The following is a 15414-nucleotide window of genomic DNA, read 5'->3' as shown; positions in this document are numbered from 1 at the left end:
GCTTGGGGTATGAATGCTTTGGCTGGGGAGACCCAGTGATAGGGTCCCCTGGCTGTGGCATTACACCCCAGTCGGTTTGGGTCTGGTGCTGGTTTTAAATGTAGGGGGACCCCTACACATTTCCCCCCCTATATTTAAAACCAGAACTGACCCTGCAGCCAGGTGCTGGTTCCTAAATTATAGGGGAACCCTACATGTTTTTTTCCCTGTAATTTGAGGAACCAGGACTGGCTGAGCAGCCCAGGCTGGTTATGCCTAGATCATTTTTTTAAAACATTTAACCCTTGTTTAACAGGTACAACACAAGCAGCCTTCACATATCTCACTGATCTGTGCAGGCTGCTTCTTCGGAAGAGTTTGGCAGAGAGAAAACACTGCAATCTAGGGTGAGTAATCTCCTTCAAAACTTGCTACTCAGGGGAGATATCTCGATCTGCTTCCTCATCAGGAAACTCACTTTCAGTTACACTCACTTCTTAGTAAATTTGTGAGTTTCAGAAGCATCAAATCACCTGAGTTTTGGCGAATGCTATTCGAGTTGAAAAAAAACAACTCGATCAGACTCGGTTCTTAGTAAATTTACCCCTTAATGTCAGGCAATGGGCCAGAACCAGCTGCTTAGCAGGCAACTTGGTAGACAACAGGCCCCCTAAGCCTCTGGTTCCATAGCAATGGCTCCTCCTGTACCCATTATAGCTATCCCCCTGCTCCCTCACTGTCAATAATGCCATTTCCACAGTCTACCAAACAATCTGCTTTGGTGTCACACTTGCTTCAGCCTCAGTTTTATTCCTTCCAAGCAGGGGTGTATCTATAATGGTTGCAAGGTGTGCAGTGCACATGGGCCCCCGTGTCCAGAGGGGTCCACACTGCACACCCTGCACCCATATTGTTTAAAACCTACTTCTCCTACGCCGGGTGTCAGCGCTGAACAAAAAGCTGGAAAAATGGTTACGGCAGCCATTTTTCCAGCGTTTTGCACATGCGCAGTAGACTCCGGGCACACTCTAGTGCCCAGAGTTTAATAATGCTCCAGGCACGTCAGTCGGCTAGCCAGCCACCAGGAAGAGAGGAGGGAGCCCCGGACGGGGAATGGACACGGGCACCCTCTCTAAAGACTCCCCTGCTCCCAAGAAAACTCTCTCAAAGTCCTGATGCCTCCACCTTCAAAATATTTCCAGTATTTGATCTTTTCTTACCCAAGATGCAACCAAAACTGTTATTCATTCTCTCATCATCTCCCACTGTAATTATTGCAATCTCCTCCTAATAAAATTTACTCAGAGTTAACTACAAAGCCCTTAATAACATCACTGCTTTATACATCTCAAATATTATATCAAAATATTGTACTGTAATTCTCATAGTACCTTAGTTTCTCCTTTTCAAGACTTCTCCTACATAACCCACTTATGGAATTCCTTACCACACCTGATGAGACTCTCCCACATCCTTCAAATATTTAAATGCTCTCTGAAATCCATCTATTTATTAGAACTTACCTACTCCCATCTATACTACACATACAGATGTGTCCACATACACCTTTAATAAGCTAATATAAGAAGCTGCAGGTATAATTTAAAAAGTGTATTAACCAATATGACGTCAATCAATTTACAAATAAACAATATTGCACCAAACATTGCATATGATGTTTTGTGATGTCACATACCTAATTTTGCAAACAATTAACAATTTTTCATCAGAAGTATGATCATGAATCAGAGATGGCGCAGTACCACAGCCGCTGTATCTTTGTAAAGAGCAATTGTGCTAAAATATGCAAAAGCTACAGGAGCAGCGGTGTCACAATGGGTGTGCAGTCCGCAATTGTGTGTCATCCTCTGAGGGATGACACCTAGGTGCAGACACCCCATCACTGACAGGAACCGGGTGCTGCACTGTAGCATTAAGTACAGCACTTGGCTCCTGACACTGAGGGAGCCGGCCAGCACTCCACCAGGGACCTCCTGCACCCCCCTTCCCCCAAGTAATAGGCACGGGGGTTCGAGCCACGAGGCCATACCCCCTTCCATGTGGTCATGCCCCCTATTCCTCAGCGCACTCCAGCACCGCGCACACAGCATCCCTCCCCTCACCGGGTGACACTATATCGTAGAACGCCACTGCACAGGAGGCGACTTAAGTAGAGAGATGCCCACTACTGGCTTCTCTGATCTGATACTACATCCGTTTAATCAGCACTCGGATCAACTGAGAAACTATCTGACATTTGAGTAAACCTCAGGTTACGCAGGATGTTCAGGAAAATCACACTGCCGGGGGCCAGTGAAGCTGCATCCAAGGACGCAGCCACTGACTTCGGCACAGGGGTGTATTTATGTAGTTTTATACGTAGTCACCAGAGTGCTGCTCTGCAGCGCCGGGCCGGTTCTGCAGAGCAGAAAAAATCACTAGGAAAATGGTGGCGGCTATGCGCAGTACTACTGACCCCGGGAAAACTGCACAGGCACCACTAAGCCAGGGGAGGCCAGAGAGTCGAGGAGGCCAGCACTGAGTCTGCACATGGGCCCCCTCTTAAAACGCCCCTGCTTTGGCATTCCCCATTTTCTGGAGTGCTCTACAATGCTACCATGTCACCAACCCCAAAAGTCAGCAGCATGTCAATCAATTTGGGGAGTTTGGGGCACTGGAAGTGCAGATTCTGCACATGCGTAGATCTAAAAACATCAGAGATGTGTATAAAGTACATCGGGTTTGCGTATATATATGAATTAGGCCCATAGAAATGTATGGCATAATGGTGGCATATTTGGGATAAAAAAGTTTACATCCACTGTTCTTATGAACTGGCTGGATTGGGTGTTACAAGCTAATTACATACTCAGGCCCTGATTCAGAGCCGCTCGCTATTTGCGAGTGCACACTCTGAATCAGGGCGGGCCGGTTATTTTTTACCTCGGCCTCCAGGCCGCTTGCTAAGCTGTGGGTGACCACCCACAGCTTTAGCGGGCGGCTTGGCGATGGTCGCGATTATCGTGATCATCAGGCTTGCGATGAGATCCTTGTGGTAGGGTCTCATCCATCACAAACCCCTGCTCTAATAGTTCAGGAAGTTCACTACTGACATCACGTGTGATGTCAGTAGGGCTGTCCAAAAATGGCAGGCATTCCTAAGAGAATGCCTCCGTTTGTGCAGCCACCCCCCCCCCCCGACCCGCCTACAAAACGTGGCGAGCTGTCGATCAACATCGACAACCGCCGCATCTTGTAGCGAGCCCCGGAGCGAGTGAGTTCTCTGCCCGGCCATCAACCCGCTTGCGAGCGGGTCTGAATCAGGTTCTCAGCACAGTCACAGGCCTCACATTGTCCCAACATGCAAAAACAAGATTCTGTTTCGCAGGCCAAGACATTTAAGTGAGATTCATGGGATGGAGAAGGCAAATATATGATTAATTCCTTGTTTATATAAATATACAAACAAATGGATATGGAATAACATTATTCAAATACAATATAGCAGATATAATAAACCTGATGTCCATTCTCTTTTATGAATAGTTAAGACATAAATGAAGCAGATGAAATTAAGAAAGTTGTTTATAAATAGAAAAATGTAAATGTTGGTGAAATACTTCTGTAGTAGAAGTGAACAAGTAATTGAATTTACATTTTTAAACTTCCACTATAAACAATTGCAGCCAGAATTAAAATTCCCCAAAATTAGGTGAGTGCTCATTTCCCAGAGTTAGGAGTGTACAGTATGTACAAAAAACACAGTTATCACAGAGAAAAGGCCACTTTTATCTGTGCCAAGCAGTAGGCAGTGACAGCAATTGTTACTAAAAATATCCCCGCTGAGGAGAGTGAACATTAAGTCACCTCCCTGGGGTGTCAGCAGACAGCAAAGGATGTGGACTCACCTTCTCTTTTGTCCCATCCAGCAGCAACAGAGATAATTTTTTTTAAACAAACTTTACTGATGACCGGTCTAAGTGACAGAGCTTCTACACTGAGGAGAGGCAGATAATGGCAGCTACAGGTGATGAAACTGGCGCTGGAGAAAACAGCTGATGGTAAGTGACATCTGCCCTTAGTAATACGTGGGTCACTTAGAGCTGCCGGAATTGGTATGTAATCCCGGTGGCTGAATAGCCGATTGATCAAATACCAACAGTGGAGACCACTGGATCAAAATCCCAACTGGGGCTGGTAAGCACCTTTACCCTCCCCTTTCCCTACCCTAACCCTAACCCTCCCTTAGTGAAGTCTAACTCATGGGGCTAATGATAGGCGTTGGGATTCTGACGCCTATCTTTAGTCCCATGTCGGGCTTTCAGTGTCGCGATTCCGGTGGCCAGGATCCTGACCGCTGGTAACCTGACTACATCCCAGCGCTGCCATAGTTGATAATATAAAGGCACAGAAATCCCTTTAGTACATATCTAGAAGAAATTTGTACAGAGATTTTCTCTGCCTTTTACGTTTGTTCTCCTTATCTCCAGTTAGTATACCCCTTAGTTACTTAAATGTGTATGTTCACCTATATCTGCACTAGGCAGTGTAGTAGTTTCTAAAATTAGCTTTATTGGTATAATATGACCAGAGCAGTGACGTCATAAGGGGGGTTCAGGCCGCACCCTGGTGTCACCTTTGGAGGGGGTGACACCAAAATGCCGACTCCTCTGCAGTGACAGGAGCAGGGTGCTGCAGTGTGACATTCTCCTGCAGCACCCGGCTCCTGTCATAGAAGTGGAGCCAACAGTGCAGACTGCCCAATCTCCATCTGGGCTGCCCCTGGAGTGATATTATCAGGATCCCCCTTGATGCCACGCCCCTCTATTTAGGCCACACTCCCTTTTTGGACAGGTACGCCGGGGGTTTCCAGAGTGCGCACTGGGTGTCTCCAGACCCGGTGACGCCTCTGGACTAGAGATGTTAGAGAGTAACAACAGGCTGACAAGGACTTATTTCACAAGTATTTATGTTAGTTTTCACACCACTCAGTTTGATATTTGTATAGCTTAGCAGGGACCTCTAAAATATTGTATGGTGGATCTACCAAATCCAATCTAACATTGCTTTGCACTGCAAATTTATCGGTTCTCTTAGAGCTCATATATGATATAGAAATAATATTGGACGTTGCAAGCCTATATAATCACATTCTTATTTATGTGTACATTAGAACATACAGTCAGCATCCAGAAGTCCAAAAAGCAGGCCTTACCTATAATAAATAGAATTTCCACTGAAATATCACTAACAGTTGTGCTTCTTGTTGATGACAAATCATCGTTGTCCACAAAGGATACATTGTAAGGTACAGTAACAGCAACATAAAACGTTGCTAATAAAATAAGCCAGTCCCAGGCAGCTTTGAAAGTGCTAAAATGTAAAATGATGAACTTTGTTTTTTTTGCATCTGAAACTTTGTATTCAGGAATTGCTGGTTTATCTACAAAAACATTCTGCAAAACAAAAGAGGAAAAGTAAAATAATTTGATCAAATATATTGACACAGCTAAAGAAAGTACTTTACTGTGCAGAGTTCACTTTCAAAAGTAAGACATGCATAAGAATATACTTTTATGGAAGGAAAACTGTAACCTCTAGCCAGGAAAATTCTTTTTGCAACTAAAGTCTTAAATATTTTTTTCATTTTTAGATCTGACTTTGCCTAACCCCCATTGCAACATACTACTACGTTGTTAGGGATAGCTACTTTTGGATTTCGTAGAGCCAGCAGTGCCAAGAGTTTATTTGTACCTCGGACCTCTGCTGGAGACTTTGGGGCTTGTGTAATACTGTAGATTCCAGGATAACTGAACCAAAGTGATTTTGGCAAGTTCACCACTAAATTTAAAGCCGCAATTAGTTATCAGGCTGCTTTTGACAATTTAAATTTAGTGGTGAACTTGCTGAAATCATGCTGGTTCCATAATCTTGGAACCTATTGCATAACTCCCACAGTGTATTGATGCGCCAAAGTCAAAGCTTAAGCTGAGTACACACCTAACAGATATATCTGCAGATACAGTAATCTGTAGATATATGTGCAGATGATGGTTGTTCATACACACTGAACAACCATCATCTGTCATCTGGCCGTGGGTCCCGCTGCCCGGGGGTCGCTAAGCGACCCCCTCCCCGCGGCTGCCGCTGCTTGTGTACAGGCGGTCGGCTAGTTGCCCGCGCACACAGCATGATGGGCAGTTATATCTGCAGATATAATTGCCATTGGCTGTGCAGCACAGCCAAAGCAATATGTCTGTGAACGACGTAATTCACAAACATATTGCTGGTATACACTGGCCGATGGGCACACGATGTATTGGCTAATCAATTGATCGGCCAATATATCTGCCGGTGTGTACTCAGCATAAGACAATACATGGTGCTAAAGTAATTTCCAGTTCATGATTGTTGAACAGCTGCAATCAATTTTGTTACAGCTTTGCAACAAACCTAAAGCACAGGTCCCCAGAACAAATGAATACTAGCTGCACCTCAAAGTCCTGTACAAGGCTGGCAGAATAAGTAAGTAGTGCCTACCCATCCTGAGGGTGGAAAGCCCTATGGTTTATTTTTACTAGTGTTCAAATGATAAATTTACAGCTCCATATTTACATATTTATACGTAATGGGGGGCTGATAGAGTTGAACACAAGTCACATGTGGAACATATCCTTCTACACATGTTCCAGGACCATTCGCTCATAAATAAAGGCAAAGCAGAGTTGTGTGTGTTACTCAAACACATATCCCCCATAATGGGGTTGTAATGGGACATTCAATATAGGCTTTGTTCATAAAGGGCATGTCAGCAGATTTGTGAGTTATGTAGAGTTATGCATATGTGTAAGTTTGCCTTTTTTCAGACAGATCATGCACACTGAGGTGGTGCACATGTGCAATATTTATGATAATGCTATGATTCAAAGCATACAGATAGGGTTGGTCTGGCCCCATAGATATATGCAACTCTGCATACAGGGGAATAAACAGTATGCATTTATGTCCATACATACAATGTGCAAGCAATTACAGGTTACATGCATTTAACTCTGCATCAACCTCAATGTATACAGCCTATTATATTTGTAACTTTATTGGTACTTATATTGAACTAGTTTTCTTATACAGCTGACAATATTTGAATGCCCCAAATGGAACATGCTCATTTTATTTATTTAAAAAATACTGTATAGCAATGTATCAGAATACCATTAAGTTATGGAGCATCAAGTACAATAAAATTGGCGGTTTAGGACTTTACAAGCTAGGCCCATCACAGAAAGTTAATACGATGCTTAAATAATTCAAAATGGCAAAAAAAATTTAACCAGCAAAACAGGACATTGGGAGGCACACTTGATATAAAAGTTTTTTAAGTGTGTAAGTGGTTTTATGCTGCTGCTATACTACATGTAATTGTAGGCATTGGTTTCCCAATAAAAATAATCTCTTAAAGCATATAAACTACACAGGCTGCCCCCATAGTGCTTACATTCAAAAAACACAAACAAGCACAATCACGTGACTTACACAAGTAGTCACTGATCATTGGTGCATTGAGTTTCCCCAAGCTTTCCCACTTTAGGCAAATCAGTTTAGCCACTATGGTCAACAACATTTTATTTTGCACAATTTAACATGGATTGGTATAATGTGCCAACATTCACAATATCACCAACCAGTTTGTAATATTGAGTATAGTATGGTACTAATTTTAGTTAAAACGCTGTAGCAGTCTTGACAGTATGAGTTTAAATCTGATGGTAAAGTATCATGTTCAAACTTAGACTGCCAACACAGTTACAAGGCCTTACTTAACATTAGTACCGTGCCAGCATGGCATGCTCAACAGTACACTGCCAACAAAATGATTGGCAACATTGTGAATGTCGCCAACATAACGACCTCCCTTTAACATGATCATGAGTCTGTGCATGCCATGTAAGCTGCATAGGTTTTAGTGCAAGCACATTGTGTTGAAATCCAGGTGTTGTAAAGTAATAATTATTGGATGGTAACATGCTTACCATGTTGGATAAACATGGGAATTGTTTTAACAAATGAGTTTACTTAGGAGAATACCAAAAAAAAAATTGTAAACAAACAAGATCCTGCAACTAGGGGCGGCAATAACTACATTTCTGAATCTAGCACCAGTTCCTTCCCCTTTGACTAGTTGATGCCTTTGTAGGTATAAGAGTCCATAGAAGCTTGAAAATTCACAAACTGCTAAGAAAGTTAAGCATAGGAGCTGTTTGGAAAGCTTTTGCAACTTGTCCATTCAGTTGCATTAACTGACATTCAAAATAGCCTTTGTATGCAAGGACGTATCTATAATGGTGCAGGGTGTGCAGTGCACTCAGGCTGCTAAATCAAGTGGGTCAACAACATTCACCCTACCACCGCTGCAGAATTCCCAAGGAAAATGTACCCGGTGCCATTTTACTGAAGATATGCAAATGCACAGTTGATTCTGGCACAGCGTCAGAGTTTTCAAAGTGCATGCATCAGAGAGAGCGGAGGGGGACCCGCATGTAGATAGCCCATAAGCCCATTTCCCTGCATAAATGCCTAATCTGCTATGCCTGAAGAAACCGAAACAACTGTTGCTGGAGCAGACTATTGTGAGTAGCTCTTAGATATAAGCAGTTCTGGTCATGGGACACAATCTCTACTATTTGGGGGGGGAGATCATTGACACAATTTATTTTTCCATGGAGTTCTCGGACAAAAACCTCAAAACAATATGTTGATTTCTAATAAAAAGGATCCTTTCCTAAATACAGTAAACTTTAGTATATTGAAGGGAATACAGATGTCTAAATATATAGAATGAGTGATCCATTGCTAACCATACCAAAATTTACAGTCCTTTCAATAAAAAAATTCTGTGTCAGAATATAATCAGGGTGCCTCATTTAGAAGTGTGCTGGATGCGCAAAGCAAAATGTCCTGTCTTTTCATTGTTGCCCCAGATGGTCCACTCAGCCCACTTCAATGACTATGCCTAATGTCCGGAGATGACACCACAAACTGGAAGTGTGCTTAGTTTAGCAAAACTCAGAATAGGTTAAAGGGGTTGGGTATGGGAGACTGGCAGTTGGGATGCTGGCTGTCAAAATACCCGACAGAGGCTCTGTAAGTACGCCAAACCTCCCCCCTACAACCCCTAACCCTAACTCCCTGTTCCTGCATCCTAACCCTAACCATACCCTGCCCCCACCACACCCTAACCCTCCCCATTAGTGCCTTAACCTAACCTTCCCCCCTGGGTGACTTAACTTAACCCTCCCCCCTTAGTGTCTGAACCTAACCGCCCTATCCACAGCCAAACCCTATCCTCCCCCCTGCAACCTAACCCTAACCACCCTGTGGTGCCTAAACCTAACCCTCCCCCCTGCTGCTAACAGCTACCCTGGTCCGCTATACTTAGATTCGCTATGCCGGCTGTCGGGATGTCGGCTGCCGGGATGCCGGCGTCGGCATCTCAACTGGTGCCGGGATTCCGGTGCCATGTTCTGTCTGCAGGTCGGGATTCCGGAGCCGGGAATTCAACAGCTGGCATCCCGTGCAAAGGTATAATAACTACATCCCGGTTAAAGAGGTGCACAGTGCAAAGGTTTACAAATCACAAGTCTGACCACCTAACACTTTAGAACAACCCCTGTTTGTAAATAAAATGTTTCTGTTTTTTTAAAATATAACTTAAAGTAACCAAGAAAATGAGGGGACATCAGAACTGCAGTTATTACCCTTTTGTTTGATTAATTAATTTTTAACATTGGACAAAACGTTTCAACTCTGCAGAATAAGTGGAAGTTACAAAATGTATCCTATTAAAAGTGTATGAGGAGACTAAATTACTGCGAGGTTAGAACTAATGCAAAAACAGTCCATTTGTGGAGAGGAAATGATTGGGTACTCTTCTGCACAGCAAGGAATCCCCCTAAAAATGCATTAGCTCTACCCTATAATCTTAGGACAATAATCGAAAGCAGGGGTTCTCAGCTTCAGTCCACTAGTTATCATTTGTGGATTTCTGTAATCATGCACAGGTGAGTTTATTTATTTTGCTGGGTCAGTAATTATCCCACCTGATTCCACAGACAGAAATCCTTAAATCTAGACTTGTTGGGAAAACCTGAGGATTGAGGATGAAAATCACTGACCTAAATCACTTGGTGCATACACACATTCAGATATGTCAGATGAACGATTGAACGATTTGAATGATTGAATGATTGAATGATTTTTGCCTGTATTAAATTGAATGAAATCTGACAAATCTGACTGCAAACACATCAGATGTCAGATATCGTTATCTGACAAACAGGAACGCGCATCATTCATCGTTGCAGCCACACATGTCAGATTTTCTTTCAGATATGAACAATTGAATGATTTTTAAAATCGTTATCGTTCAGATCTGACAGAAAATATGACCGTGTTTATGCACCATTAGGGCCTGATTCTGCAAGGATCGCTATTGTGTATGCAGCTCTGAATCTGTAAGGAATGCAGCTGCAAATGTATGCTAATGCCTGCCATTTTGCAGCGGGCACAGAGACTTGCCCACTGTTGCTTTCTCACTCCGTCGCTCTCCGGCGAATACGTCAGTACCATCGACGCACATTGGCCCCTCACACACAATTGACACCAGGTCTGACCAGCCAAAGAAACTGCAAGTCTCATCTCATGCAGAGGAGCATGCAATCACAGTGGCTAATGAAACTGCATTCAAACGGACAGTCAAGCCTGCGTTATTATGACCACTCCCCTTTCACCACCCCCAAATGCTCACAGCCTGTCACTTACTCTGCGATGACTTCCTCTGTACATCCGTAATTGCAATGCGATCGCAAGCATGGGCAGTGTGGTTGTTACACATGGACACACTAGTGAACAATTGGCTGATTGCGTATGCAATTGCATCTACAAACATTGCTGGATCAGGCCCTTAATCCTCAAATGAATTGACGCTGTTAGCTTGCTATCCCCACCCATGTGCTTGGTGGAAATCTAGATGCGCCTGAGCAATGCTCCATCAATGGGGATTTTGCTCTGCACTTCGGCCTTTGTTTCCCAGTAATACATGCTACATTATGCAGAAATATAGCATAAAGGTGAAACAACATGAACAAGTATTTAATTTTTATATTAGAAAATGGTATAGTAATGCAACATAAAGCTTACATAATGTAAGGTCTGTATCAACTAGATATACTTTCTGAGAATAAATAGCCATGACATTTATTTATTCATTTGAATAAGTTAACAAAGAACAATACAAATAGGGAACTTAATTATATATTTCACCTCACACAAATGTATTCTAAAATACATACAATAATGTACTGTAGCAAACCTCTGGAATCTAGATGCTGGTTACATGGATGTAAATTATAAAGCACTACAGAGTATGTTGGCTTTCACTAAATAAATGCCAACAAACCCTCCAACATGACCCCTTCCACCAGGTACAAAATGCTCTGATCCTAGACTTCCCTCTTAATATACGATTGCTGTCACCTGTGCTGAACTAGGTAATTGATGAGAAAGGTGTTTCAACACAGGTGGCAGAAATCATAAATTAGGTGGGAAGTCCAGGAGCAGAGTATTTTGTACCTGGTGGAATGGGTCATGTTGGAGGGTCTGTAATAATGTGAATATGTACTTTCACGGGGTGGTATGGATGATGAAAGTGAATGTGATGGTATTACAGCTGAAGCAGTAGGATAAGTGGTGGTATTGCATATCCACGTCTACCACTGCATGCATATCCACGTCTACCACGGCATGTATACATTAGAGCACAAAAGTACAAATGGTGCTTAGTTTAAGTGTGACATTAACAAATTACAATAACAGTGACCATAATACAGTGGATCCAAAATGTAAAAAAACCTCCCCATGATTTTTCAGGTAGCAGATATCCTTAGAATGCATGTTGTTAGCTGGTAATATCCAATCGGTAACAATAAGTAGGTCCAGAGACCCAATAGTGTACATTTAACAAAAAATATATGATGTGTTCAAATAATAAAGGGCAGGTAAATAATGATTCAAACTTATCTGTATTGATCTATTATTCAGAATTTTTCACATTAGGTATCCCCATGAGGAATTTTGGAAGTGATGAAATGCTTAGGGAGTGTACAATTGTACATTACTGATCACCTCAAAGTGGAACACCTTTCTTCTTTTGTCAAGCTGTACGTTCTCTAGAGTGCCCACTAAAGGGAATCCAATGATCTCAAAGACTGATTCACAGCCCAATTATCTCTATGGTGTTTATTTTCATCTCAAGTACTTATACTATTATCATATTTTAAAGTTACAATCATATACTACACTATAAAGTTCTCTTTGTTTTTCTGGTTTCCCGAGACACACAATCTAGTCATCATTCCAGAATGAACAACTGTGAAAACATATGTAAAACTGATCAATATAGATAAGCCCAAGTCATTATTTATTTGGAATCGGCACATCTGCACTTTACTGTTAGAGCATATCATATATTCATATACTGTATTTCTAAAAATACTCTATTAGGTGCATGGCCTTCTTTATTTATATGCACATGCATTTATGCGAATACTTACTTTATTGAGCTTTAATTTGTTCTTTTCTCTCCTTTGTAGGTGACCGGAGATGTGATAAAGGACAGCCCGACTTCGTCTCCTTGCTGCCTCAAAATGTGACCCTGCTTTTCCCCTTCCTCTGTATTTTTCTGTAGAACAAAAGTAACAAGCAATTAAATATCACCACATGCATCTTTAACCTACTGGAGCTGAACTTCTATGACACTTTTTAAAATGTAATAAAATATAATGACAGACTTCAGTATTTTTTTCTGGTATGAAGAAAGATCCATGAATACTAAAAATATACAGCATATATTTGGAATGAATTGGATGAACTGGAAATGTAAGTTTATGACCTTGATACCAAATCATTAGTAAATCTGTATAGTTAAAAGGTTTGGATTACCACCATATAATCACAACATTCATACTTGGTGATTCCATTTCAAGCCAGGAACTACCACTGACTCAGTCTATTCTTGCCGACATTGCTAAATAATGTGATCAGCTGGGGGTAGTCCAAGCCCTTTAATAATTAAAATAATCATTACTACATTAAGAGGCTTTTATGAGCAGCAACCTTGCAGTCCTATAGCACAAGTGCTCTTTTTCGATATCATGCATCTACTTTTGTGCAAGTGCATTGTTTTACAGAGAAAAATATGAGTATGCAGTAAAAGATAGTGGCATCTGGGTGCGCCAAAATACAAGAACAAGGTTTTGTGGGACAAAATTATATAAAAGCAGCATGGAGAAGGTTCTTCATTTTACCACAACTCTGAGATGGCATAGATCAGAAGTCTCATTCAGAGGTGCACACTCTTGCAGCTGCAACTGTATTTTTTGCTGCAGTGTGACTGCATTTTTATGCTAGTACCATGACCAATGGTATCCGTACAGAGACCCTCACCAGCTGCATTAATTATTAATTAAGATGCGCTATTGGCCGCACCATTGAACATTGAACCAGCCGTATGGAAAAGCAAATGATCCATCTGAACATAGCTGCCTGTGTCAGTGCAACAGTCACTGATCACAACACGTCCTCATCTTTTTAGCCACCCCCCTGTTACCTCCCAGGAACGCCATACTAAAATCCCCAGCTCTTACATCCAAATTCAGTTTACAGCATTTCTATTCATGGGATATATTGTGCACCTTGTTACTTATCCTTCATTATCCTTTAATCATTGCTTTTACATGGTTACTTATCCTTTATAATATATCATGCATCACTTGTCAATTATCACTTTGCATTTTCACACCTAACACATAGTACAAGTCACTGATGATCCAGTCTGCAAACTGCTTCTTATTTAATGGCAGATATTTGCCTGTGAGCAATAAGCAGTTTGCTGCAGGAACTGCGGATCCCCCAGCTCTTTGACACTGACAGCTGATTAGCGGCAGCTGCTTGCAGAGCAGGATGTGCTATGGGTTCCCTTCTCATAGGAAGTGGTTGGATGATTCAGTCAGGAGAATACCTATTACTGTATATCCTGTTAGTTGAATTGTTATATTCTCCACCCTGCAACTCTCCTACTTCTTTATTCTCCTCCTCCCTCTGCTTCTATTCATGTGCTCAACATTTTCAATGTTCTACCAATGTATTAGGGAGTGAGGGCAAGCAGGCAAGCTCACTTGACTGGCTCCCATAATACTGTGGGGAGGTGGAATCATAGCGTGTGCTTGCTCGGGTTGCCAGGTCTCCATGCTATATCTCTGTGTCCACCAGTATGAAGGTAGAAAGTTGAAGTTGGCAGAGAAGTTAGAATTGTAAAACAAGAAGTAGGAGTCAATGAGTTGGAGAATGAACAATCGTGAGGGATGATACTGAAGTGTGCAAAGAGAAGAGGTGCATAGTGCACCTGTGTGTAAGGGGGATTTAATTTATTTTTTAAATGTTATTTCTTTCTTTTTCAACTGCCAATACTTGGTATGTACATTAGCATGGGTCTTGCACTATGGAGAAGGAAAACACAACATATCACATAGGTTTCAGTCTAGCTGCATTTTACTGTGCATGCACAATATGAAAAAGAGAAAGATATGGTTCTTTTTTGGACTAGCATACAATGAGCCCCACGATATGAATTAGTATCTACTAATAGTAAATAGCCACAGAGAGCATCCACAGGCATTTACTTTTAATGCAATCATTGATGACAGAATATATGAGGCAGAGCCGTAGCTAGACTTTTTGGTGCCCTGTGCCAGAAAGAACATTGGCGCCCCCCTCATTTTTCAAAGGGACATAATGCACCCAAAAAAGGGCCATGGCTTCATGGGGAAGGGCCATGGAAGAGATAGGAGAGGCCAGGAGATGCTGGGGATGAAATAAGAGGAAGCTACAAGCAAGAATGATAATAAACAGAAATTTGACAGACCCAAACAGCATCCTCTGACCTGTGGTGCCCTGTGCGATGGCACCGGCTGCAGTACCCTAGCTATGGCCCTGATATTAGGTTCTGTAAGTTTCTTTTAAAAGTCTACAGACATTTTGTTAATGCAGACTAAATGGCATCTTTATGTTAAATACACTGTGATAGCAATGATTTTCCAGTGGGTGATATTTATTCTGTGAATTTGAGATCACTAGTCTAATTAATTCACTGCCTTCAGTTTAATGGATAAATGTTTTTTAAATATTTAGTTTCATAGTAGCAAGGTTTTGAAAACAATTCTATAAACACCCACTCTGTTTTTGTAACCTGTTCTATCTCCAAATTTGCCGAACAACTTTCCTTGAATATTAAACAAAACATGAGGGATACATCAGCTTGTTATTAGGCAATTTTCATGTAGCATTGCTTTACTTTTTCAGTGAAATAAGCAACAGAAAATA

General features: G+C 41.7%; 1 protein-coding gene across 3 annotated transcripts in view; it reads right to left on the bottom strand.

Moving 5' to 3' along the window:
- KCNH8 (potassium voltage-gated channel subfamily H member 8) overlaps positions 1–15414 on the bottom strand; it is a 543344-nt gene that overhangs the window by 203808 nt on the left and 324122 nt on the right. For all 3 annotated transcript variants that reach the window (XM_088463391.1, XM_088463397.1, XM_088463404.1), the window contains exons 4-5: positions 12588–12715; positions 5195–5435 (exon numbers count right to left, since the gene is read on the bottom strand). In XM_088463391.1, coding sequence (XP_088319517.1) covers positions 5195–5435; positions 12588–12715 — 369 coding nt within the window. The remainder of the gene's footprint in view (positions 1–5194; positions 5436–12587; positions 12716–15414) is intronic.

Source organism: Taudactylus pleione, unplaced genomic scaffold (genome assembly GCF_031769625.1).
Source record: "Taudactylus pleione unplaced genomic scaffold, aTauple2 ptg000053l, whole genome shotgun sequence".
Taxonomy (NCBI): domain Eukaryota; kingdom Metazoa; phylum Chordata; class Amphibia; order Anura; family Myobatrachidae; genus Taudactylus; species Taudactylus pleione.
Note: the sequence above shows the minus strand (reverse complement) of the source record. Positions and strands in the feature narration are given on the sequence as shown.